Here is a 24,965-nt window from a genome sequence, read left to right on the forward strand (position 1 = left end):
GGTGATATGCTGTCTTCTTTACAGTTGTGGCCTTCCTGTCTTGTGCCTGGTGATATGCTGTCGTCTTTACAGTTGTGGCCTTCCTGTCTTGTGCCTGGTGATATGCTGTCTTCTTTACAGTTGTGGCCTTCCTGTCTTGTGCCTGGTGATATGCTGGCGTCTTTACAGTTGTGGCCTTCCTGTCTTGTGCCTGGTGCTATGCTGTCTTCTTTACAGTTGTGGGCTTCCTGTCTTGTGCCTGGTGCTATGCTGTCTTCTTTACAGTTGTGGCCTTCCTGTATTGTGCCTGGTGCTATGCTGTCTTCTTTACAGTTGTGGCCTTCCTGTCTTGTGCCTGGTGCTATGCTGTCTTCTTTACAGTTGTGGCCTTCCTGTCTTGTGCCTGGTGATATGCTGGCGTCTTTACAGTTGTGGCCTTCCTGTCTTGTGCCTGGTGATATGCTGTCTTCTTTACAGTTGTGGCCTTCCTGTCTTGTGCCTAGTGCTATGCTGTCTTCTTTACAGTTGTGGCCTTCCTGTCTTGTGCCTGGTGCTATGCTGTCTTCTTTACAGTTGAGGCCTTCCTGTCTTGTGCCTGGTGATATGCTGTCTTCTTTACAGTTGTGGCCTTCCTGTCTTGTGCCTGGTGATATGCTGTCTTCTTTACAGTTGTGGCCTTCCTGTCTTGTGCCTGGTGATATGCTGTCGTCTTTACAGTTGTGGCCTTCCTGTCTTGTGCCTGGTGATATGCTGTCTTCTTTACAGTTGTGGCCTTCCTGTCTTGTGCCTGGTGATATGCTGGCGTCTTTACAGTTGTGGCCTTCCTGTCTTGTGCCTGGTGCTATGCTGTCTTCTTTACAGTTGTGGGCTTCCTGTCTTGTGCCTGGTGCTATGCTGTCTTCTTTACAGTTGTGGCCTTCCTGTCTTGTGCCTGGTGCTATGCTGTCTTCTTTACAGTTGTGGCCTTCCTGTCTTGTGCCTGGTGATATGCTGGCGTCTTTACAGTTGTGGCCTTCCTGTCTTGTGCCTGGTGATATGCTGTCTTCTTTACAGTTGTGGCCTTCCTGTCTTGTGCCTGGTGATATGCTGTCTTCTTTACAGTTGTGGCCTTCCTGTCTTGTGCCTGGTGATATGCTGTCGTCTTTACAGTTGTGGCCTTCCTGTCTTGTGCCTGGTGATATGCTGTCTTCTTTACAGTTGTGGCCTTCCTGTCTTGTGCCTGGTGATATGCTGGCGTCTTTACAGTTGTGGCCTTCCTGTCTTGTGCCTGGTGCTATGCTGTCTTCTTTACAGTTGTGGGCTTCCTGTCTTGTGCCTGGTGCTATGCTGTCTTCTTTACAGTTGTGGCCTTCCTGTATTGTGCCTGGTGCTATGCTGTCTTCTTTACAGTTGTGGCCTTCCTGTCTTGTGCCTGGTGCTATGCTGTCTTCTTTACAGTTGTGGCCTTCCTGTCTTGTGCCTGGTGATATGCTGTCTTCTTTACAGTTGTGGCCTTCCTGTCTTGTGCCTGGTAATATGCTGTTGTCTTTACAGTTGTGGCCTTCCTGTCTTGTGCCTGGTGCTATGCTGTCTTCTTTACAGTTGTGGGCTTCCTGTCTTGTGCCTGGTGCTATGCTGTCTTCTTTACAGTTGTGGCCTTCCTGTATTGTGCCTGGTGCTATGCTGTCTTCTTTACAGTTGTGGCCTTCCTGTCTTGTGCCTGGTGCTATGCTGTCTTCTTTACAGTTGTGGCCTTCCTGTCTTGTGCCTGGTGCTATGCTGTCTTCTTTACAGTTGTGGGCTTCCTGTCTTATGCCTGGTGCTATGCTGTCTTCTTTACAGTTGTGGCCTTCCTGTCTTGTGCCTGGTGATATGCTGGCGTCTTTACAGTTGTGGCCTTCATGTCTTGTGCCTGGTGATATGCTGTCTTCTTTACAGTTGTGGCCTTCCTGTCTTGTGCCTGGTGATATGCTGTCTTCTTTACAGTTGTGGCCTTCCTGTCTTGTGCCTGGTGATATGCTGTCGTCTTTACAGTTGTGGCCTTCCTGTCTTGTGCCTGGTGATATGCTGTCTTCTTTACAGTTGTGGCCTTCCTGTCTTGTGCCTGGTGATATGCTGGCGTCTTTACAGTTGTGGCCTTCCTGTCTTGTGCCTGGTGCTATGCTGTCTTCTTTACAGTTGTGGGCTTCCTGTCTTGTGCCTGGTGCTATGCTGTCTTCTTTACAGTTGTGGCCTTCCTGTATTGTGCCTGGTGCTATGCTGTCTTCTTTACAGTTGTGGCCTTCCTGTCTTGTGCCTGGTGCTATGCTGTCTTCTTTACAGTTGTGGCCTTCCTGTCTTGTGCCTGGTGATATGCTGTCTTCTTTACAGTTGTGGCCTTCCTGTCTTGTGCCTGGTGATATGCTGGCGTCTTTACAGTTGTGGCCTTCCTGTCTTGTGCCTGGTGCTATGCTGTCTTCTTTACAGTTGTGGGCTTCCTGTCTTGTGCCTGGTGATATGCTGTCTTCTTTACAGTTGTGGCCTTCCTGTATTGTGCCTGGTGCTATGCTGTCTTCTTTACAGTTGTGGCCTTCCTGTCTTGTGCCTGGTGATATGCTTTCTTCTTTACAGTTGTGGCCTTCCTGTCTTGTGCCTGGTGATATGCTGGCGTCTTTACAGTTGTGGCCTTCATGTCTTGTGCCTGGTGCTATGCTGTCTTCTTTACAGTTGTGGCCTTCCTGTATTGTGCCTGGTGCTATGCTGTCTTCTTTACAGTTGTGGCCTTCCTGTCTTGTGCCTGGTGATATGCTGTCGTCTTTACAGTTGTGGCCTTCCTGTCTTGTGCCTGGTGATATGCTGTCTTCTTTACAGTTGTGGCCTTCCTGTCTTTGTGTCTTGTGTCATGAGTGACGTCATACACATGCGCAGAGAGTGCCCGGCAACGGGAGCGCGATCTAGGACGCGCTCCGCCGGGCCAGCGCAGACGTACTACTCCGGGTCATTGCGACCCGGAAGCAGTAAGAGACACAGCGACATGACAGGTTGGGCAGCCGAACAGTTCGGCTGAAGTTCAGCTAACAGTTCGCCCAACTCTACTTCCTGCCTTGTGCCTGGTGATATGCTGGCGTCTTTACAGTTGTGGCCTTCCTGTCTTGTGCCTGGTGATATGCTGTCTTCTTTACAGTGGTGGCCTTCCTGTCTTGTGCCTGGTGCTATGCTGTCTTCTTTACAGCTGTGGCCTTCCTGTCTTGTGCCTGGTGCTATGCTGTCTTCTTTACAGTTGTGGCCTTCCTGTCTTGTGCCTGGTGCTATGCTGTCTTATTTACAGTTGTGGGCTTCCTGTCTTGTGCCTGGTGCTATGCTGTCTTCTTTACAGTTGTGGCCTTCCTGTCTTATGCCTGGTGCTATGCTGTCTTCTTTACAGTTGTGGCCTTCCTGTCTTATGCCTGGTGCGGTGGATTCAGTGTTGCTACTTGAAGTATGGATTATTTTCTGTTTTGTTTCTTAAATAAATGCTATTTGTTTTCATCTGAAATAATATTAGGATAAATACCTAAACTTTGTATCGCTGAAATACTAATACCATTTCTCAGATATTTCCTGTCTGTAGACTGGAAGCAAATCTGCTGGCAGGAAGTGAAAATACCGTGAGGAATGGGATTTCACAGAGATGAAAAAAAGGTATGTAGCTCATTATGCTACAGAAGAGAGCAGACTTAAAGAGACTCTGAAGTGAGTCTAAATTTGTGTTTTTAACTTCTATTTATGTAAAGCACTATAGCTAGTGCTAAAATGCTGCATCCCCGCAACAAAATGAGGGGTTTATACCCCCCATATCCCCTCTGCTAAATCCGGGGAGCGCTTCCTGCTTGAGGCAGAGCTTAGGGCTTTAGCTCTGCCTCTTCGTGAGTCAATCCCGGCTGATCGCCGCCTCTCCGTGCCCCTCTCAGTCTTCCTTTACAGGGAGAGGCGGAGGTTCGTGGGCAGATTGACGGGAATGGAGGCAGAGCTGCAGCTCATAGCTCTGCCTCCATGAGCAGCAAAATCCACAACCAAGAAAGTAGTGGATTTTGCACAGGGGATTTGGGGGGCTATAAACCCCTCGTTTTGCAGTGGGGATGCGGTGGTTCAGCACTAGTTCTAGTGCTTTACATAAATAGAAGTGAAAAACGTGAATTTAGACTCTCTTCAGAGTCTCTTTGGAATCTGAAGTGAAAATAAATTTATGATATAATGAAATGTATGTGTAGTACAGCTAAGAAATGAAACATTACAGTGTTCTCCCCAGGCTCTTTTAGCCGGGTGCTCCACCCGGCTAGATTTGGTGACCACCCGGCTGTCATCGGCTCACCTCCTTACCTCCTCCTATGCTGTAAGCACAGTTGTCCTGCATTTTCAACTCGCCCCACCCGGCTACTTTTTCATGCCACCCGGCTACTATTTCATGCCACCCGGCTGGAAAAAAATTCTGGGGAGAACACTGCATTATTAGCACAGATACGAGTCTCAGATTGTTTCCAGTACAGGAAGGTTTTGTTCACATTATAAATCGCCAGCGCCATCACAAGCGCTGATCGATTTATTGAGCGTTTTTTTCTGAGCTTTGTGCTTTTCTAAGCACTTTTGCAGAGCGATTTGTTTTTTCACTTCCTGACATCAGTCAGGAAGTGAACTCTTTCACCCGGAAGTGAATAAATCCAATGTATTTATTCATGAAAGCGCTGGGGAAATCGCTATACAAAGTGTCACACGGCTGTCCCCAGTACAACGCTGCCTTAGATCGCAGCGCTGTACGGAGTAAATAGACGGCGCTTCGCTGTCTAACAGTCTCCTAGCGGCGGTCGCCGCTGGGAGACTGATAGCGGAGATGCACGCGCGATCTCCTGCAAGATACTCTGAATGGCGTTAGGCGGTCCTTAATGGCCGCTTTAGCCAAGTGTCATCTAGCTTGGGTAGCTAACTTTAACCAATCGACCACTACAAGCTGTTTTCCCTTTATGGACCAAAGCAGTTTTCACACATCAGCATTCCTCTCATTCATTCACCAATAACATTACAGGCACTTTAAGTGGTCGTTCACACTAGGGGCATTTTTGCCCTTTTTTTCAAGCGCAGGCGATTTTCAGAATCGCCCTGAAAGCGCTTGTGCAATGACTCCCTATGAGAGAGAATTCATATCTGAGAGGTCCGTTTCCGATCCGCTCAGCAAAGCGGTGCCTGTACCATTTTTGATGCAAAGAGTTCACTTCCTGACTTGCGTCAGGGATGGAAAAAATGCAATCACTCTGCAAAAGCACTTATTGAAAGCACTTTACAAAAACCGCAGCGCTCACCCGAGCGCCGGGATGAGAAAAAAAATCGCCCACAAAATCTTAAATCGCTGGGTCAGCGATTTCGATTTTCGATGTGAACGAGGCCTAAAGGACAACTGACGTGAGAGGGATATGGAGACTTCCATATTTATTTCCTTTTAAACAATACCAGTTGCCTGGCAGCCCTGCTGATCCTCTGCCGCTAATACTTTTAGCCATAGCCCCTGAACAAGCATGCAGCAGATCAGGTGTTTCTGACATTATTGTCAGATCTGACAAGATTAGCTGCATGCTTGTTTCTGTTATTATTCAGACACTACTGCAGCCAAATAGATCAGCAGAGCTGCCAGGCAACTGGTATTGATTAGCAGGAAATAAATATGGCAGCCTCCATATCCCTCTCCCTTCACTTGTCGTTTAAATTGCAAATCACAGAAAAGATGCAGTATAGAACAGAGAATCATTAAACGTTCTGTTTAGTACTAGACAATACTGTCCCTGTGTTTTATACTGTTATTATTATATGTACATAATATATATTATAATATATACATATTAGCACAGATAGAAGGTATTACTCTAGGCCTCTTTTCCAGGGACTGCTGACCTGTGAGCTCAGCAAGTTACCAGGCAGCAGTGAGCAGTTACCAGGCAGCAGTAGGCAGTTATCTGGCAGCAGCGAGCAGTTACCAGGCAGCAGTGAGCAGTTGTGGTAGTTTGAGAGGCATTTCACTGCCTATCAACTGTCCGTGGAAAAGAGGTCTTATGGTGGCCATACATGGTACAATAAAAATGTTCGATTATCCCGTTTATTCGATCTAAATGATCGAAGCGAATGAAAGTTGAAAATATTTTTTTTTCGATCAAGAAAATCCAACGATTATCCCTTTTTTTTTTTTTTTTTTTTTTGAGAAAAATTAGATAGGACATGCAGGAAAAATCTTTATATTCGATCTAACGGAATAATCGAACTAAATTATGTAATGCAATAAAATGAAAAATTGTACCATGTATGGCCACCTTTAAAGTAATGTATTCTCCATGCAAGGGAATGAAAGCTGTAGCCTATATTGTTTGGGGAGCAGTGATTTGTATGCTGCCACCCAGGATACAGCAGTGAGCAGTGTTTGGGCTGTACCAGCGTTTGGTTGCAGGGAGGTGTTCTGCACACACAGCAACGTCAGACCGCACCAATCACAGCCCAGGACTCCTCTGACTGACACCGGGACTCCATAGAGTCAGGGTAGTTCACTGATTCATCAGCAGCCAATAGCTGATCTCTGCATATTCCTTTCCTGGGAGAAGCCTGGAAAACCCAATCCAAGCTGAGCTTTTATCCAGTGTCAGGGCTTCAGCTGCATGGCAGACCAGGAAGTGATTTGCAGAGCTGGTGACACAAGTCACCTCACACTGCCGGAATGAATTGATCTGCACTGACAAGAGATTGATTGCTGGGAGGAGTCCCATCTGTCTGTCATGCTTTGTGTGTGGCTGTGCAGGGCTTGACATGTTAATGCTATGGTGCTGTCAGTGCAGGCTCTTTGTGTTTCCAGGCTGCGGCCCTGAATGGATGATGCCGGCGGTCTGAAGGCTGTAGCGATGGTCAGCTAGCTGTGTCACCTCTTCCATGCACTGAAGTGTTCCCCCCCACCCTCCCTCCCCTCCTGAGCACATTGCTGCTTCCATTCTCGCACAGCCATGTTGGAAGAGACAGAGCAGAAGTGGCACCCCACCCATGTCCAGGTGACAGTATTACAGGCTCGTGATCTGCATCCAAAAGGCAAGCATGGTACCAATGATGCCTACACCATCATCCAGCTTGGGAAGGAGAAATACTCCACTTCGGTGGTGGAGAAGAACCTCAGTCCAGTCTGGAAGGAAGAAGCATCCTTTGAACTGCCGGGCCTTCTGGTCCAGGACAGCCCTGAGCAGTACCAGCTGCAGCTGATGGTCATGCATCGCTCCCTGGTGGGCTTGGACAAGTTCCTGGGCCAGGTGACCATCAACCTCAACAGCATATTCGAGAACAAGCAGAGACAGAAGACAGAGTAAGTCATACCTATCTCATTCATGTTGTAGATGTACTTATGTGGTATGTCATTATCAGTGGTCTTCAACCCCCTATCCCCCCCCCCCCCCTCCCTCTGCAATAAATGTAGGAACCTATCTTGTTTACCTTGACCATCCCACCATGCAGGACCAGAAGAACAGGTCTGACATTCAATAGAGTATCTGCCTGGAGGAATGTGTGCAAATGTCCCTCAACTCTCAATTATCTGCATTCCTTTATCGTGCCAAGTACACATGGCTTCATCTTATCTGGCAGGCCTAGACACTCATGATAATTGGTTACATTCTATGAGATCTGAAAACAGATACTTATAGGGAACAAGCACTAGGAGAAATAGAGGGCCTGCCATTGCTAATCCTCTCTTTTGTAAATGCCACTTGCCTGGCTGTCATGATGATCCTTTGGCTTTAATGGCTTTCAAAGCTACAAACAAATTGTGCAGATTTTAATTGTGCAGTGATTTTTTTTTTTTTGTGATTGTCTCAGGTGATGATTTAGTATGTGTCCAGGGGTCTCCTGACATTGGTGGCCCCATTAAATCTAGCGGGTTGGATAACATTTGGCTATCTGATGTTGTATTTCCTGTTACAGCTCATAGCAGGAAGTCTTCTTCTCAATAAGGATTCACTTGGATGACAGTTAAGGGGTAGAGCGCTGTACAGACGCTTCATCTGCTATAGCAGAGCAATGCGCCTGTTTCTGCGGGAAGAGAGGTAAGGCTGGCGCACTTTGGGAGGAGTAGGGGGGACAACAATGCTCTCGGGGGTCACTGTCATTTAAAATCGGGACACCCTGTGCCAGATACAGAATGGTGCATTTACAGTCAGGATATGTTGTGGTCATGTCCAATGAGTCGTTCTATTCCCTGGATAGAATTTACAATAGACAGGTGAGTTATTGGCTTAACGTATGCAGCAACCAACCTGGTGAGAACTTACATGTCAGCTTCGTGGTGGATCTGTATCCACATCAGTAAAATTTGTGCAGGTCGGGACTTTGCCTTGCACTAAGCGTACTATAACGAATGGGTCTGTTTTCGCATACAAATGTAATCAGTTCCTATTCTTAACATGGGATCTGCTTAACCTGCTGGGCGTTCTGATTCCCGCGACCGCGGGAGGTTTTTTTTCGCCCAAATTTTTTTTTTTATCATGTAGCTAGCCTATCGTTAGCTAATTGATTCCCCCCTCCCTGCTCCCTCCCTCCCACCCTTCCGATCGCCGCCGGCGATCATAACCATCAGGAAATATCGTTCTGAATGGGATTTCCTTCAGGGCTTCCCCCGTTGCCATGGCGACGAGCGGAGTGACGTTATTGACATCACAGGGAGTTCCGATCCACCCCAAAGCGTGATTGGGCAGGCTGCGCAAGGTGTGTGCGGGGGGGAGCTCTTTCGCGACGGAGCAGCGGCGATCGAAACAAATGTGCAGCTAGCAAAAGTGCTAGCTGCGTGTTTGAAAAAAAAATTGTGCAAATCGGCCCACCAGGGCTGGAGCGGTGCACAGCGGCGTTACTGGGCGAGCTCAGCTCGTCCAGAACGCTAGAGAGGTTAAAGAGACACTGAAGCGTAAAAAATAAAAAAAAAAGTTATAATGAATTGTTTGCGTAGTACGGATAATTACTAGAACATTAGTAGCAAAGAAAACTCAGCATTCTAAATGATTTTACCGAGCAGGCCAGTGATCTTTTTACCTGTCCTCTGCAGAGATAAAGAAAATACAATAACTGACAGTTGAGATAATAAGCTTTAGAAGACAGAGCTCTCTGCAACTTTGAAAGTATTGGAGCTCAATTGCTCTTTTGCATAGAAAACTGGAGTTTCTTAAAGTGGACCCAAATTAAAAATACAAGATTTCAGAAATAAAATCTATTTTCTAAATTATAATAATAAATAGCAGCCTTTTTTCAGCTGCATGATGACAAATATAAAATATTTTACGTTTATTGGAGGAACCCCTCCCTTCCTTTCATATTGCCGGGACAAAATCCGGCAAACTGGTGGAGTAAGTGGTGTCCAGCAATGGAGGAATTGCTAATGGCTGCCCCCAGTATGACCCTAGTTATGAAAAGAGAAGGGTGAAAAGCATGCACTGAAATGATCATAGGTTTGAAGGAGTGTTTATTTATCTTTGTATGTGTCAGAGTGGTGCAACTAAATACTTTTAATTAAAAAAAAGTTTGGTTTGGGTCCGCTTTAACTCTTTCTGTACTGTAAACAATACTAGACTTATGTCTCTGCTCATAATGTTTTATTTCTTAGCTGTACTACACATACAAATCATTAATCATAATTTTTTTCGCTTCAGTGTCTCTTTAAGTGCCTGTTCTTCTGCTGATCTTTGATACATGAATCGTTCCATTTCTTTTACTCAAGCTTTAAAGGTTTGGCATTTCGGATCTTTAAACGAGCACAAGGGGCAGCTGTACACACACTAAATTCTAGCGTGTGTATTCACATTTTAGCCTAGTGCACAGATATAAGTAATTGAGTCTGTAGGGATTAGGACTGGATCCCTCAAGCAACAGTTCCAAGACAAGTGCTGTACAGGCACATTGCCATTCTACGTGTTCTGTTGCTATGGGGGGAGGGGAGGGCTATGAAGCAAGAGGGGTAAGGAGGAGAACAATAGCCGATGCTCAGACTGCAGCAGGACGGAACTCTCAGGCTACTGTACACACACTAGCAGGGCTGTGGAGTCGGTACAAAAATCATCCAACTCCGACTCCACAGTTTATGAAACCACCGACTTGGACTCCAGGTACCCAAAATGACTCTGACTCCTCAACTCCTTAGTCTAATACTTACCAGGTCTCTGGATTTGCTACAAAAATCATCCGACTCTGACTTATCAATTTATGAAACCTCCAACTCCATGCACCCAAAATTGCCCCGACTCCTCGGCTCCGACTCCACAGCCCTGCACACTAGACCGCCTTCCTTGGCCAACAACCATCTAGCGTGTGTGAAAAGCTTTATACAGAACATTCTGCGTCACAGAAAACTAAGCAGGATGTCTGTTCAGCAATAATTATTGAAATGGTGCCTAAAAAAAAAAAAGGCATGTAGCCTGGGAAGTCAGAACACCTGACTTGAGCAATGAGATTGGCTCACAGTGATCACGGGGCCAGCAGCCAATGAAATTGGCTCCTGACTGGCTCACAGAGTTCTGCCGTCATAGCAACGGTAGAGCAAGGGGCCTTCACCGTCATGAAAGCGGCACAATCTGCAGTAGCAGTGGGTCTGTGCGGTGCAGTAATGGAAATCTACGCCCTGGCAGGAATAAGCATCAACAAACAGGGCGAGGATTTCAATTACTGCGGTCCAGAAGTGGTTAAAGAGGAACTGTAGTGAAAATAACACAATTAATAAAATTGCCTATTTTTTACAATATTTATTTATAGGTCATTTAAGTCAAGTTGACGTTAAGAATGAAAGACCACAAAAAGGTACTCCCAGAAGCAGGGCTGTGGAGTCGGTACAAAAATCATCCAACTCCTCAGTTTATGAAACCTCCGACTCCAGGTACCCAAAATAGTTACGACTCTTTGACTCCTTAGTCTAATACTTACCAGGACTGTGGATTTGGTACAAAAATAGTCTGACTCCGACTCCCCAGTTTATGAAACCACAGACTCCAACTCCGACACCGGGTACCCAAAATTGCTCCGACTCCACAGCCCTGCTCAGAAGGCGCAAATCCAACTCCTCCTTCAACCAGGGCTGTGGAGTCAGTACAGAAATCATCCGACTATGAAACCACCAACTCTGACTCCAGGTATCCAAAATTGCTCCGACTCCTCGACTCTACAGTCCTGCCTACAAAGCAGCAAAATGGCAGTGGAGCATGGGGCCGTTTTTCGTTTCTTATGTATCCTGCTGGCAAAAGCCTTCCCATCCAGTTAAGTGTTTAGGCCTCAAATGGTTTACTGATGGGCGGCATCACTTAGTAGTTTCACTGGCTTGCTTATAATATCACACCATTGGGAATGACTTAGTGGTTTCACTGGCTTACTTATATTATCACGCCATTGGGAACATTAAGTGAGGCAGCATGGTGGAGAGTCGTGGGGCACTGATCGAAAGGCAGGTAGCAAGCTGGCAGGACAAGTAAAATAAATACATGCTAGTAAAACATTGTTCGTGTTTAACACTGTAGTCTATGATACACATAATGAGAAGGTAGGATTCACTGGAGAAAACCCTGATGCTGGGAAAGATTGAGGCCAAAAGGATAAGGGGACATCAACAAATGAGATAGTTAAATTGTATGGAAGCATACAAACATGAGCTTGGACAGGCTTCGAAAGGCAGTAGAGCACAGGTGTGTTGAACTCCAGTCCTCATGGGTCATATGAATGCCAGAGTTTAGGATGGACAGAGAAATGGAGAAATGTTTTCTACTTGATAAAGCGCACCTCATTCAGTTCCATCAATTAATTTGAGCTGTACAAAAATGTGTGAGGACCTCAGCCCTTGAGGAGCCCTTGAGGACTGACGTTAAAGAGAATCTGTATTGTTAAAATCGCACAAAAGTAAACATACCAGTTCGTTAGGGGACATCTCCTATTACCCTCTGACACAATTTCGCCGCTCCTCGCCGCATTAAAAGTGGTTAAAACCAGTTTTAAAAAGTTTGTTTATAAACAAACAAAATGGCCACCAAAACAGGAAGTAGATTGATGTACAGTATGTCCACACATAGAAAATACATCCATACACAAGCAGGCTGTATACAGCATTCCTTTTGAGTCTCAAGAGATCATTTGTGTGTTTCTTTCCCCCTGTTCTCATGCACTGAAGTGACAGGCTGCTTGTTTCTTCTTGCAAACAGCTTTGCCCTTGTCTGTAATTCTTCAGTATGTGAAAGCCCAGCCAGCTCAGAGGACGATTTATCCAGCTTGTAAAAGATAAGGGAGAAGAGAGAAGCTGCTCTAATTCTAAATAACACACAGGCAGTGTGCAGAGAGGGGCCTGGAGGGGGGAGTTCATAGCAGAACCACAACACTGAAGAACTTGGCAGCCTTCCAGACACAGGCTGACAAGTCTGACAAGATAGAGATAAGTTGATTTATTACAGAGACAGTGATAGTATAAAGTGCTGCAGTAAGCCAGAACACATTAGAATAGCTTTTTGAACTTGTAGGATGATAAAAAACAGGATGCAATTTTTGTTACGGAGTCTCTTTAAACAGTAAGGTGGACTGCGTAGGTCCTCATACTTTAGACTGGAGTTCAACATCACTTCAGTAGAGGATAGAGGGGCCTAGCGTGCTGTGGTCCATGCGGTCGCAAAGAGTCAGATATGACTGAGGGCTCGTTTCCACTATTGCGGTGCAGAATCGCCTGGATTCCACCGCTGATGAAATCGCATGCGGATGCGATTCCGCATGCGTTTTTTGCCGCGAATTTGCATGCGAATTCGCATAGGTGAGGGTCTATGCGATTTTAACTATGTCACTGCCTGTGTGAATTTACATTGGTACCTATGCGAGTTCGCGGCAAAAAACGCATGGGGAAAACGCATGCGATTTCCCTATTAAATACATTATGTGCGATTCGCCTGCATTCCACACGCAGGCGAATTCTGCAGGGTGTTCCGTGCAGATTTTCTCTGCACAATTAAACGCTCCTGCAGACGCATAAGTGGAAACAGGAACATTCACTTATATTGTCTATGCGAATACGCAAGACGCATGCGGATTCGCGATAGTGGAAACGGGGCCTTAATAACGAATGAACAACAAGACATAAGCCTATTTGAAGGAGCACTATGGCAAAAAAAATTAAAATACATCTCAACACATACCAATAAAAAGATTTCTTCCAGAGTAAAATGAGCCATACATTACTTTTCTTCTATGATGCAATCACTTACAATAGGTAGTAGAAATCTGACAGAGCCAACAAGTTTTGGACTGGTACATCTCTTCTTCGGGGATTCTCAGCATGGACTTTATTCTTTATAAAGACATTCCCTGAAAAAGATTTCTATAAAGATGCTGGCCAGCCTCCCTGCTCGCTGCACACATTTTTGACAGTTGGACGGAGCAACTGCCATTCACTAAGTACTTTTAAAAATAAAGACCCTGAGAACCCCCCCTGCCCCCCCCCCCCCACCACCACCACCAATGAGGAGATAGGCTAGTCCAAAACCTGTGGGTTCTGTAAGATTTCCGGTACCTACTGTAATTGACAACAAAATAGGAGATAATTTATGGCTTATTTTACTCTGTAAGAAGCATACTTGTTATTTGTATGGGTTTACATGCATGTTACATTTTCACAATTGTGGTCCTTTAAACCTATAGGCCCATATGCAGTTACTGCAGGTTGAGGTTGTCTGAAAAAAAAACCACACACAACTTGCGGAGTCCAGGTGAGTACTGGCTACAGTTGTTTTCTTCAGTTGTCTGCAGTGAGCTGTGGAGCTCATTGCAGCGGCAAAGTTATAAGTGTGTCTAAATGCCTACTTTAGCTAACTCGTAATCACTGACAGCCACTTTGCAGATGCCTAGAAAACACATAAATGCAGTTTTACAAGAGTTTGTACTAACATCAGTGTAAACCCAGCCTGGAGGGTGAGAAAAGTGGCTGCATAAAAAGCTGACTAAAAGCTGCTGCTGCCGCCGGCAAGTGATGAATGCGGAACAGAAAATTCTCCTAATATGCAAATCTCCACTGAAAGAAATCCAGAAAATCGATCAACAGCTGATTTCTCTCCTTCCCTAGATCAGTTGACGTTTGCCTGTTAGGAGAAGCTTCTCCTCAGCACTAGTATGAGTTATGCATAGACTACTTTCTGGACAAAACACAGACAGCTGTAAAATCCTGGCACCCTTCCTCCACTATACAATAGAATGTTGGTTGATTTTTTTTTTTATTTTTTTTTTAGTAGCTTCACTTTTCTGATAAACTTGATTATAAATAGAGAAAGCAAGTAGCAAAGTCGCAGCAAGGGACCCACTAGAAAGAGCAAATTACTGAGCGGGACAGTATTCAAAAATGTAATTACCTCCACCACATGTAACGTCAAAGGCGTATCTACAGCGGTGCAGACATGGCTTGTGCCAAGGGCACATTTTACTGGGGGCGCTGCAGTGTAGGATTCTTGTTGTTCTCCATACAGATTCTAGTTGTTATCTGGGTGACATTCTGCAACCTGGTTACATCTTTAGGGGGACAAGCTGCTCAACTGTTATTTGGTGGATATGTATAGGCTGGCCTATTGTGATACTCTAACAGGCCATGCTTCACTTTAACTTGGACACCATTAATTCCATTGAGACTGATGTTTGGAGGGGAGTGGACAGACGAAGACCACAAGGCCCAGCTCACCTTGGGAAAACTTACAAAGAATTTCAAACCTGTCTGGTCACTCTGTCACCCAAGATCTCTTGCCAGGGGATGTTTGGTGTAACAAAAGGCAAGAAATTGTCATTCTATCCATCCAAAGGTGTGTTTTTACCTTCAGTAGAAGTTTTACATTTCATCATGGAATGTGTTCATAGCCAATCATGTGATTCCAGTCATGTGATATGTTATTTCTAAGTGAGTCCCTCGCCCAACCCCAGTTTCATAGTGTAGGTGGTGAGAAGTGTAAGCATGTGGTCATATTCACCACCCGATGGAGAAAGATGGATACAGCAACGTCCCCCTGACCGATGAGTGTTCCACGATCCATCTTCTGGCCGTCGGGTACACACAACATTACACGATGTCACACGAAGGGGCCAAACAGGAAGTCAAGCTTTTGCAAGTACTTTGCGCGGAGTCGTCAGGGATCTTAAAGATCTGATCCACCGTGACAGTTGTTGACCCTGGACGTTGCTACACGTCATTTGCGCAATCTCACGTCTGTACCCACGTCAGGAGGTCGGGGAAGCAATTGCTTGTCGATCAAAAAATTGCCGGACGTCAGAATAAACGTAAAAAAAAATCACATAGTGGGTAATGGCCTTGATTCAAATGTGCTGGAGACGAAAATGTAAAGTACTTGGTGCAGCAGCTGACTGTTGTTGGCCTCCTTACTGCAGATTTTTCATTTGCTCTGCTACCTTCTTCTCTGCCCTACCTTAGCCAGCCACCTGCAGTGACATAAGGTATGGGGGGGGGGGGGACTGCATTGCATAGGTGTCAGTCAGTAGTTGGGCATGTCTTCACCTAGGAGAGCAGTTGTCCCCCACCCTACTTAATTATAATTTATTGTAATTATAATGATCCAACATATTACGCAGCACTGGACACTACGTAGCGTGGATCAGGGGGGTTGGCCCTAGAGCTGCGCAGCCGCACTCTCGGCCAGGCGGACTGCGCAGCCGCGGCCAGAGGAAGCGGCCTTGTTGCGAGAGGCAGGAGAGCCCGACCCAGGCCGTGGGGTCGGCAGCCGGCCCGGGGGGGGGGGCTAATGAGCGGGGGGGGGGGGACCCGGCGGCTGGGCGCGGACGGCGTCCCCTGTGCCTTAACCACCCTGGCGTTCTGATTAAATCGCCAGGGTGGCTGCGGGAGGGTTTTTTTTAAATAAAAAAAAAACTATTTCATGCAGCCAACTGAGAGTTGGCTGCATGAAAGCCCACTAGAGGGCGCTCCGGAGGCGATCTTCCGATCGCCTCCGGCGCCCAGAATAAACAAGGAAGGCCGCAATGAGCGGCCTTCCTTGTTTTGCTTATATCGTCGCCATAGCGACGAGCGGAGTGACGTCATCGACGTCAGCCGACGTCGTGACGTCAGCCGCCTCCGATCCAGCCCTTAGCGCTGGCCGGAACTTTTTGTTCCGGCTACGCTGGGCTCAGGCGGCTGGGGGGACCCTCTTTCGCCGCTGCTCGCGGCGAATCGCCGCAGAGCGGCGGCGATCAGGCAGCACACGCGGCTGGCAAAGTGCCGGCTGCGTGTGCTGCTTTTTATTTCATTAAAATCGGCCCAGCAGGGCCTGAGCGGCAGCCGCTGGCGGTGTTGGACGAGCTGAGCTCGTCCAGACCGCTCAGCTGGTTAAAAGATGAGGCAGGTAATTGACTTTTTTTTGTAAATTCGCCTCGTAAGTCCTTTAAATGTATCAAGTGAGGAATGTGACACATTCTCTGACTGTGCAGGAGCCTGCTGGAGACTGAGAGACACTGAAATCATGTCTGCCTGCAAAACAGAAACAAGTGAAACCAGTTATTAATAAAATGCAAAGTCAGCTCACAAAGCAAAAAACTGTACTTTTGGAAACCTATAACTCAGTGATGGCTAACCTTGGCACGCCAGCTGTGGTGGAACTACAAGTCCCATGAGGCATTGCAATACTCTGACAGCTCTAAGCATAACTCGGGGAGGCAGAGGCATGATGGGATTTGTAGTTTTGTCACAGCTGGAGTGCCAAGGTTAGCCATCACTGCTATAACTTCTAAATTAATAATAATACTTATGCACAAATGCAAATATGATAACCGTATGGCATATAAAAAGTAGGTAAACATGTTTTTATTCAATATTATGTCAGGGTTTTATACTGCTTTCAATGTAAACAGCCACAGAAAATGGCAGTACTATATAGATGCATCACCATCATAGTAATTTATCTCTGTGAAAATTGCTGTAAGTTTGACTTTGTGTGTCAAAGAGGCAGAAAAGTAGTGCTGCCACTGATTGAGATCCAACGTGTAGCTTCCATCTTTTTCTCATCTCCACAGTGTAGTTTTTACCATCCTTTTCTTCTCTGCCTTTCTTTGGAGGGTGTCCTCCTCAGGAAATAAATGAAAAAGATACTGAGTGGCGGTATAAAGAAATGGTGGTCAATGCTGTCTTCTTCTGTTCCTTTAGCTCCTAGTGGAGCATAGGGCATCAGTGACATGTCCGGATTTCCTTCACTTTAGTTTCAGTAATAATTTTTATTTAAGGTGTGTAGGTTATTAACCTGCAGCACCCGATCCTGGTGGTGGGGCTGCCACCTAAAGCTTCCAGGCTCACCGGTTTTCTGTCCTGTTTTCTTCCCTTAGCCTGCGGAATGCAGTGGTGCTAGTTTTGGTTGGCCCTGGGTTTCTTCAGTACTTAATATATCTAGTTAGCATTCCTTGTTCCACCAGCCGAGGAGGCTTCTGAAGGAAGACCAGCAACTCCATACAGTCTTCGCTTCGCTTTAGCCATCATGTTTAGGTTTCCATCAGGCCTTCATAGCTACTGTATCGGTATGGGGCCAACAAAGGTCCCCAACATACTTCACCCCAGCAGGCAATCCCTTACTTCGCATTGCCCAGGCCCCACCACGAGTAAGTAGCGAGCTTGGAACCCACAGATCAATGCTATAAGATGCAAAAATATTAAGCCTGTTTTGTGTTTTTATTTTTTTTTATTTTATGTCTTTTCTTCCACAGTCCATCTCCTCTGCTTTTCTTCTGTTTTAGTTTCAACATTTGTGAGTGTTGTCCTCTTCTCCTACTCCTAGACTTTCTTCCCACCATCTTTTTCCTCTCTTGGGAAAAATCTAAGAGGTCATGCCCGGGATATCAGATTGTGACTTCTGTCTACCTTTTTTTTTTTTTTACCCACTCAATCTTTCACTCCGATCTCAAAAAAAAAAATGGAAACACTACGTATTTTATATTTTTCTTACCCGTCTTCTCTGACCTCCACAGTATGACCTTTTCATCTTCTGTAACCCTTAGAAGGTGTCCTCAATTGCTCATAATGAGGCACCTCAGTCTTCCTCCTTGGTTATTTCTATACTGTAGTTTGTGGCGGTTAGAACGGACATGTGGGGCCATATGCAATTAGCTTTTTCTCCTTGGAGATAATGTTTCATCTTCACTTTAAAATAACATTTCAGCAATTTGTAATTTAAAAAAAACGACTGAAAAGTAGATGAAAAAGTACTGTCAGAATTATTTTCTTGCCTTCTGGTGACTTAGAGACACTGAAGCGAGAATAAATCTCGCTTCAGTGCTTATATTCAGCAGGGGCATGCGTGCCCCTGCTAAAACGCCGCTATCCCGCGGCTAAACGGGGGTCCCTTATCTCCCAAATCCCCTCTGTGCAGCGGGGAATCTCTTCCGCATTGAGGTATGGCTAATGGCCGCAGCCCTGCCTCACGCGCGTCTGTCAGCGCGTATCTCTGCCTCTCCCCCGCCCCTCTCAGTCTTCCTTCAATGAGAGAGGCGGTGGAGAGGCGGCGATGCGCCGCTGATAGACGGCGCTGAGAGGCAGGGCTGCAGCCGTTAGCCCTGCCTCAACAGCAGCAAAATCTACGACCAAGTTGGTCGTACATTTTGCAGGGGTGGGTTTGGGGGGTAAGGGACCCCCGTTTAGCCGCGGGATAGCGGCGATTTAGCAGGGGCACACATGCCCCTGCTGAATATAAGCACTGAGGCGAGATTTATTCTCGCTTCAGTGTCTCTTTAAAAGACATTTTATTGACAACTTGTGAAAATCTCACCTAGGTCCTAGGAGTAAACTTAGGAGAAAAAGAGAATTTCATATGGGCCTCTGCCTCTGGCTCATTTCACTTTTTCTCTTAGATAATATTTTCACACCCTATCAATAAAATGCCCTTTATGCCACCAGCAAACAAATAACTTTGACAGAACTTTTACCTTCTTTTTCAATTACAAAGTGCTGAAACGATATTTTAAAGGAAATGTTAAATACAATTTTTTCACCATTTTAAACTTACGTGGGCCTTCTTCTAGCCCCGTGTAGTCCTCCTGGCCCCTCATCATCATTCCGCACTGCTCTTTTTAGCCGCTGTACCCTGTGAAAGCGGCATGCGTGTTCCCCACGCACCTCCTCGATCCTGTGGCCAGCAGTGTTCTGCACTTGAAAAGAGAATACAGGGGAAACGGTGATAGAATAGGAGCCTGTGTCTACTTCCTGTCTTAAAGGGACACTTAAGTCAAACAAAAAAAATGAGTTTGACTCACCTGGGGCTTCCAATAGCCCGCTGCAGCTGTCCGGCGGTGCCCTCGCCATCTCCCTCCGATCCTCCTGGCCCCGCCGGCAGCCACTTCCTGTTTCGGTGACAGGAGCTGACAGGCTGGGGACGCGAGTGATTCTTCGTGTTCCTGGCCACAATAGTGCCATCTATGCTGCTATAGCATATATCATATACCATATAGCAGCATAGAGGGTGCTAATGTGTCTGGGAACGCGAAGAATCACTCGCGTCCTCAGCCTGTCAGCTCCTGTCACCAAAACAGGAAGTGGCTGCCGGCTGGGCCAGGAGGATCGGAGGGGGGCGGCGAGGGCACCGGACAGCTGCAGGGGGGCTATTGGAAGCCCTAGGTGAGTCAAACTAATTTTTTTTGTTTGACTTAAGTGTCCCTTTAACCTGTCACCTAACTGTCCCTCAAAGGAGCTCACAATCTAGCAACTTTCAGGCAAAGCCAATTAACTTATCTGTATGTTTTTGGGATGTGGGAGGAAACCAGAGTGCCCAGAGGAAACCCACCCAGACCTAGGGAGAACGTACAAACTCCATATAGATAGTGCCCTGGCTGGGATTCGAACTAGGGACCCAGCGCTGCAAGGCAAGAGTGCTAACTACTACACCACCGTGCTGCCCTTAGGAGTTTGCAGACAAGCGCAGGTCCTGCTTATGTGTCGGAGACATTGCAGATTGCCCTCAAAAGTCCAACCCTGGCGAAGACCTGTTCCCTGAGAATGGTCATCCCCATTATAGTTGATTCCATCCATTTAGGTTCTTGTTTCCAGATGAAGCTGATCTAGGCTGAGCTGTGACTTGGAATGGGGGTGTGGAGGGCTCTCCAGCTATTTTGATGAAGTGTTTTTTATGGGTAACAAATCCCAACTTTAATATATTTAATAGATTCCTCTTTCCAACACAGCTGTATTCTTAGCACTACAAAGAGCGGACTGGAGAGTCACTCATGTTCCTGAATAAAGAATTATTTTTCTGTCAGCTACATTCTGTTTATTTTCCATTACAATGGGCTGGAGTTTAACCCCTTATAGAGGAACACAATGAAGAGCGTTTGGGTGTATTGTGCTGGTGAATAGAGACTTGATGCAGGAGCACAGACTGGTGTAATGAGAGGCCACACACTGAGATGTTTTTATCCCCGTCACTGGGAAAGTCCCCAAACAAATATTTTATAACGTTGGTAGAAAAACGTACGTTGCTAAACAGTTTCTGTTACATGGTGCAGCTCTACAACTCATGTGAGGAGAAGTCACATCTGTACACCCTGCTGTTTGTTTAAAGCAGGGGTCTCAAACTCGCGGCCCGTGGGCCATTTGCGGCCCTCGATACAATATTTTGTGGCCCTCGCCGGCAAAAGCTTCCTTATAGTTCGCTTCAGTGCTCCCAAGTAATCCGCCGCATCCCCGCCGCTAAACGAGGGCTGCAGAGCCCCCAAATCGCCCGGGGGGCAATCCGCCGGCATTTCCTGGAAGGGGCAGAGCTTTCAGCTTCAGCTCTGCCCCTCCTGATGTCAATCGCCGCACGGATCGCCGCCTCTCCCCGCTCCTCTCTGTGAAGGAAGAGTGAGAGAGGCGGGCAGAAGCGGCGATGCGCCGCGATTGTGAACTTCCTTATGCGGCCCAGCCTCATCCTGACTTTGCCTCCTGCGGCCCCCCAGGTAAATTGAGTTTGAGACCCCTGGTTTAAAGTGTACCTGAACTCTGAACTTCCTCTCTGCTCTAAAAGATAATCAACAGCATAATAACCTTGAAAGATAGTAGAGAACAGACGAGTGGGGCGCATCTGTGCTTGCGCTTGCGTTTCTTGGGGGGAGGGGGGGCTGTTGGAGTGGGCTTCTTTACTAGTCTGGCAATAAATCTGCAGTGTGTCTACTTCCTGCTTTCATGGAAGCAGACCTAGGAATAACGTCCTGTGTTTACCAATTAGCTGCTCTGCAGCGGCAGCAAGCTGACACAGCTGAGTGATCAAATTACACTGTGATTATTCACAGATGAGGGGGAATCAGGCTAAACTCTCTAAATACATACGGGGTGGATTTCTCTATGTCTTCCTTCTGTCCTGTGCAAGAGTTCAGGTCCACTTTAAGAGACAGGAGAAGCCAGGACTGTCACCTGATTCATCAGACTTGTGCTGGCAATGGCATGTATTAAAGGACACCTGAAGTGAGTTACATAGTTATTTTGGTTGAAAAAAGACATACGTCCATCGAGTTCAACCAGAGAACAAAGTACAACACCAGCCTGCTCCCTCACATATCCCTGTTGATCCAGAGGATGGCGAAAAACCCTTACAAGGCATGGTCCAATTAGCCCCAAAAGAGAAAAATTCCTTCCCGACTCCAGATGGCAATCAGATAAAATCCCTGGATCAACACCACTGGGCATTACCTAGTAATTGTAGCCATGGATGTCTTTCAACGCAAGGAAAGCATCTAAGCCTCCATAAAAGCGACACTGAAGCGAAAAAAAAAATATATTATGATTTGTATATGTAGTACAGATAAGAAATAAAACATTAAGATCAGATACATCGGTCTAATTGTTTCCAGTACAGGAAGAGTTAAGAAACTCCAGTTGTTATCTCTATGCAAAAAAGCCATTAAAGAGAGTCTGAAGCGAGAATAAATCTCGCTTCAGACCTCATAGATAGCAGGGGCATGTGTGCCCCTGCTAAACCGCTGCTATCGCGCCGCTAAACGGGGGGTCCCTTCACCCCCAAATCCCCCTCCGTGCAGCGCATCCCCTCTTCCTGGTTGGGGCAGGGCTAACCGCCGCAGCCCTGCCCCACGCGCGTCTGTCAGCGCGTATCTCCGCCTCTCCCCCGCCCCTCTCAGTCTTCCTTCACTGAGAGGGGTGGGGGAGGGGCGGGGGAGAGGCGGCGATGCGCCGCTGATAGACGCGACTGGAGGCAGGGCTGGAACGACCAATTCTACGACCAAGGTTTGTGGGGGTGGGTTTGGGGGTGAAGGGACCCCCGTTTAGCGGCGCGATAGCAGCGGTTTAGCAGGGGCACACATGCCCCTGCTAACTATGAGCTCTGTAGCGAGATTTATTCTCGCTTCAGAGTCTCTTTAAGCTCTATGACTTTCAAAGCCGTGGAGAGGGCTGTCTTCTGACTTTTATTATCTCAAGTGTTAGTGAACAATTTTATTTTTCTCTGCCAGAGGAGAGGTCATTAGTTCACAGACTGCTCTGAAATAATCATTTTGAATGCTGAATGTTGTGTAATCTGCACATATTATAGAATGATGCAATGTTAGAAAAAACACTATATACCTGAAAATAAAAATATGAGAGTACCGGTATTTTCTTTGCTGCTAATCTTCTAGTAATTATTCATAGTACACAACCAATTCATTATATCATATATATTTTTTTCACTTCAGTGTCTCTTTAAATGCAGGTATAAAGAAAAGGATGCTTACATCAGTAGTGAGAAACCTCTGGATGGTCCTACAGACCACTGTTCAAGGGCAGGGACCTTTTATACCTATTTGACAAAAAAACTTGTTAAATAGGTATCTTCTGGCCGTGAGTAGGCCATGCAAGAGTGCATTCAGCGGGTGCATGCCCAGTACAACGAAGTGCTTGCGCAAAGAGGGGAAAAAAACATGGACAAGACTTTAGTGAATTAACCCCATGGATCTCAAATACAACAAACAGTGCTATGTCAAATAGCATGCCTTATCAGAGATAACATGCCTTATCAGAGTAGTATAGCGAGCGCTACGAACCCGCAGGGGTTCAGGGTAGGACGAGTGCCATTGCCAATTAGCAGGCTTATATAAGTTTGTAGTGCTCGCTATGCTACTCTAATAAGACGTGTTATCTCTGATAAGGCGTGTTATCTCTGATTAAGCGTGTTATCTCTGATTAGGTGTGCTATTTGTCATAGCACAGTTTAGTGAATGAACCCCATGGACTCTAATCGCACATTCCCAGTAGGATGCGCACTTCCATGGCCAAGAGATCATCCAGAAGGTGAAGATGGACACTGCTCTGGAATGGTGGGCTCTACAAGGATCCAAGAAGCCTGTGAACCACCCAGAGGCTTCCAGCTGCTGACGTAACTACTCCCCTCAGGTTTGCTTTAGGCCGGTTTTTGGCATATTTTTGGTGTTGCGGTGGAGATGCGATGCTAAATATGACAAACATACTGATAGTAACGTGCTAGGAAAAGGTATGTCACTGGGACTTTCTCGGTCCGCGCACATGCGGTGATGCACTGCGCTTCCATCAATTAAAGTCCTGCATTGCCCATTGACTCCAATGACTTTCGTCACAGCAGTGTTGCCGCGGAAGTCATGTGGTAACACACTGCAGACTTTGCGTCAGCTCGGCGCTGATTTAGAAGCTTCCGGCACAACGCGTCAAGTGTGCTAGGCTCCATACACTTGCATTGACGTTGCGATACCCAGCAGTAAAACGGGGTAATGCAACGCACACTTGCAATGCAAGTGTAAAAGGGGCCTTAAAGTGTACCTGAGGCTCGACATAGATACACTTACCTAAGAAGAAGTAAGCCTTTGGATCCTGCAGAGGCTTCCCATGACCTCCTGTCCCCCACCGTTTCCGGGAATTGAACCCCAGGACCTAGCCGACAAGAACATGTCAGATATGTTCACGTGGCCACACTCTTAGTTGTATATGAGGGTGGCCACCCTGCACATAAAGCCAAAGCCGCTCCTATACGGCTTATTGCAAAGTGACAGACACAGCCATACTCATGCAGGCACATGACGCTGAGCGTGGGTGTGAACTTCAATAGGGTCTCGGCAGCAGCAGCAGTGGTCTTGGAGAAGGATGTGGAAAGCCTCTGGGGGTTCCAGAGGCTTCCCTCTTCTTAAGTAATTATATAGTTTTTTTATTTTCATTTTATGCCACCTTGGTTTCTCTTTCAATGCAGTCAAAGCAGTGGATGAATCTAATCTGCATGCAGAACCTATGCAATGTCCTTGGATGTCCTACAGATGCTTAACCGCTTGAGGACCACAGTGGTAAACCCCCCTAAAGACCAGGCACATTTTGGCTAAAATGGCCATTGCAGCTTTAAGGCACAGCTGCAGGGCCACACAACACAGAACACGAGTGATTTCCCCCCCCCCCCCCCACCAACAGAGCTCTCTGTTAATGGGGTCTGATCGCCCCCCCAGTTGTTTATTTATTTTTTGTAATAAATATTTGTTTGCTTTTTTTTTTTTTTAAACCTTTTCCTCTGCCTCCCCCAGCCAGCCTATCACAGCGATCGACTGTGATAGGCTTCAGCCTATCACTGCCGATCGCTCTCTTGTCCCCCATGGGCCTGCTGATCGCAGCTCTGCGCTGTGTAAATAGACAGCGACCTCGCCATCTAACAGTCTCCTGTGCGTCAATAGCCGCTCGGAGACTGAAGAGGGGGCGCAGCTCCGCCCCCCGGGCATGAGATGCGCGCGCAGCGTGCTCGCGATCGCATGCAAATTAGAGCCCCAGGACTTGACGCCAATTGCAATTAGGCGGTCCTGGGGCTGCCGCCGTGGCCACGCCCATTGGTGTGGGGCGGTCATCAAGTAGTTAAAGTGGTCTGCAATTCTGACATTCAATAAAAATGTGTTTTCCTACTTTTTATTACTCAGACAGTTTTCATATTTGCTTTTGTGCATAAGTAATATTGTCTGTTTACAAATTACACGTTTCCAAAGTGTCGTTTATTGTACCCTGAAAGCTGGCATTGCATTTTATTCAAACTGCATTTTAT

At 46.6% G+C, this 24,965-nt stretch overlaps 1 protein-coding gene across 3 annotated transcripts in view; it reads left to right on the forward strand.

Annotated features, from left to right (window-relative positions):
* RAB11FIP2 (RAB11 family interacting protein 2) overlaps nucleotides 1–24,965 on the forward strand; it is an 88,302-nt gene that overhangs the window by 3,706 nt on the left and 59,631 nt on the right. The window contains exons 1-2 of one of the 3 annotated variants that reach the window (XM_068255275.1): nucleotides 3,553–3,618; nucleotides 6,803–7,297. In XM_068255275.1, coding sequence (XP_068111376.1) covers nucleotides 6,948–7,297 — 350 coding nt within the window. In that variant the 5' untranslated portion in view covers nucleotides 3,553–3,618; nucleotides 6,803–6,947. Of the gene's footprint in view, nucleotides 1–3,552; nucleotides 3,619–6,556; nucleotides 7,298–24,965 lie in introns of those variants that run through there. The other 2 variants (XM_068255274.1, XM_068255273.1) reach the window with 2 other exon arrangements.

This window comes from Hyperolius riggenbachi, chromosome 10 (assembly GCF_040937935.1).
Source record: "Hyperolius riggenbachi isolate aHypRig1 chromosome 10, aHypRig1.pri, whole genome shotgun sequence".
Lineage (NCBI taxonomy): Eukaryota > Metazoa > Chordata > Amphibia > Anura > Hyperoliidae > Hyperolius > Hyperolius riggenbachi.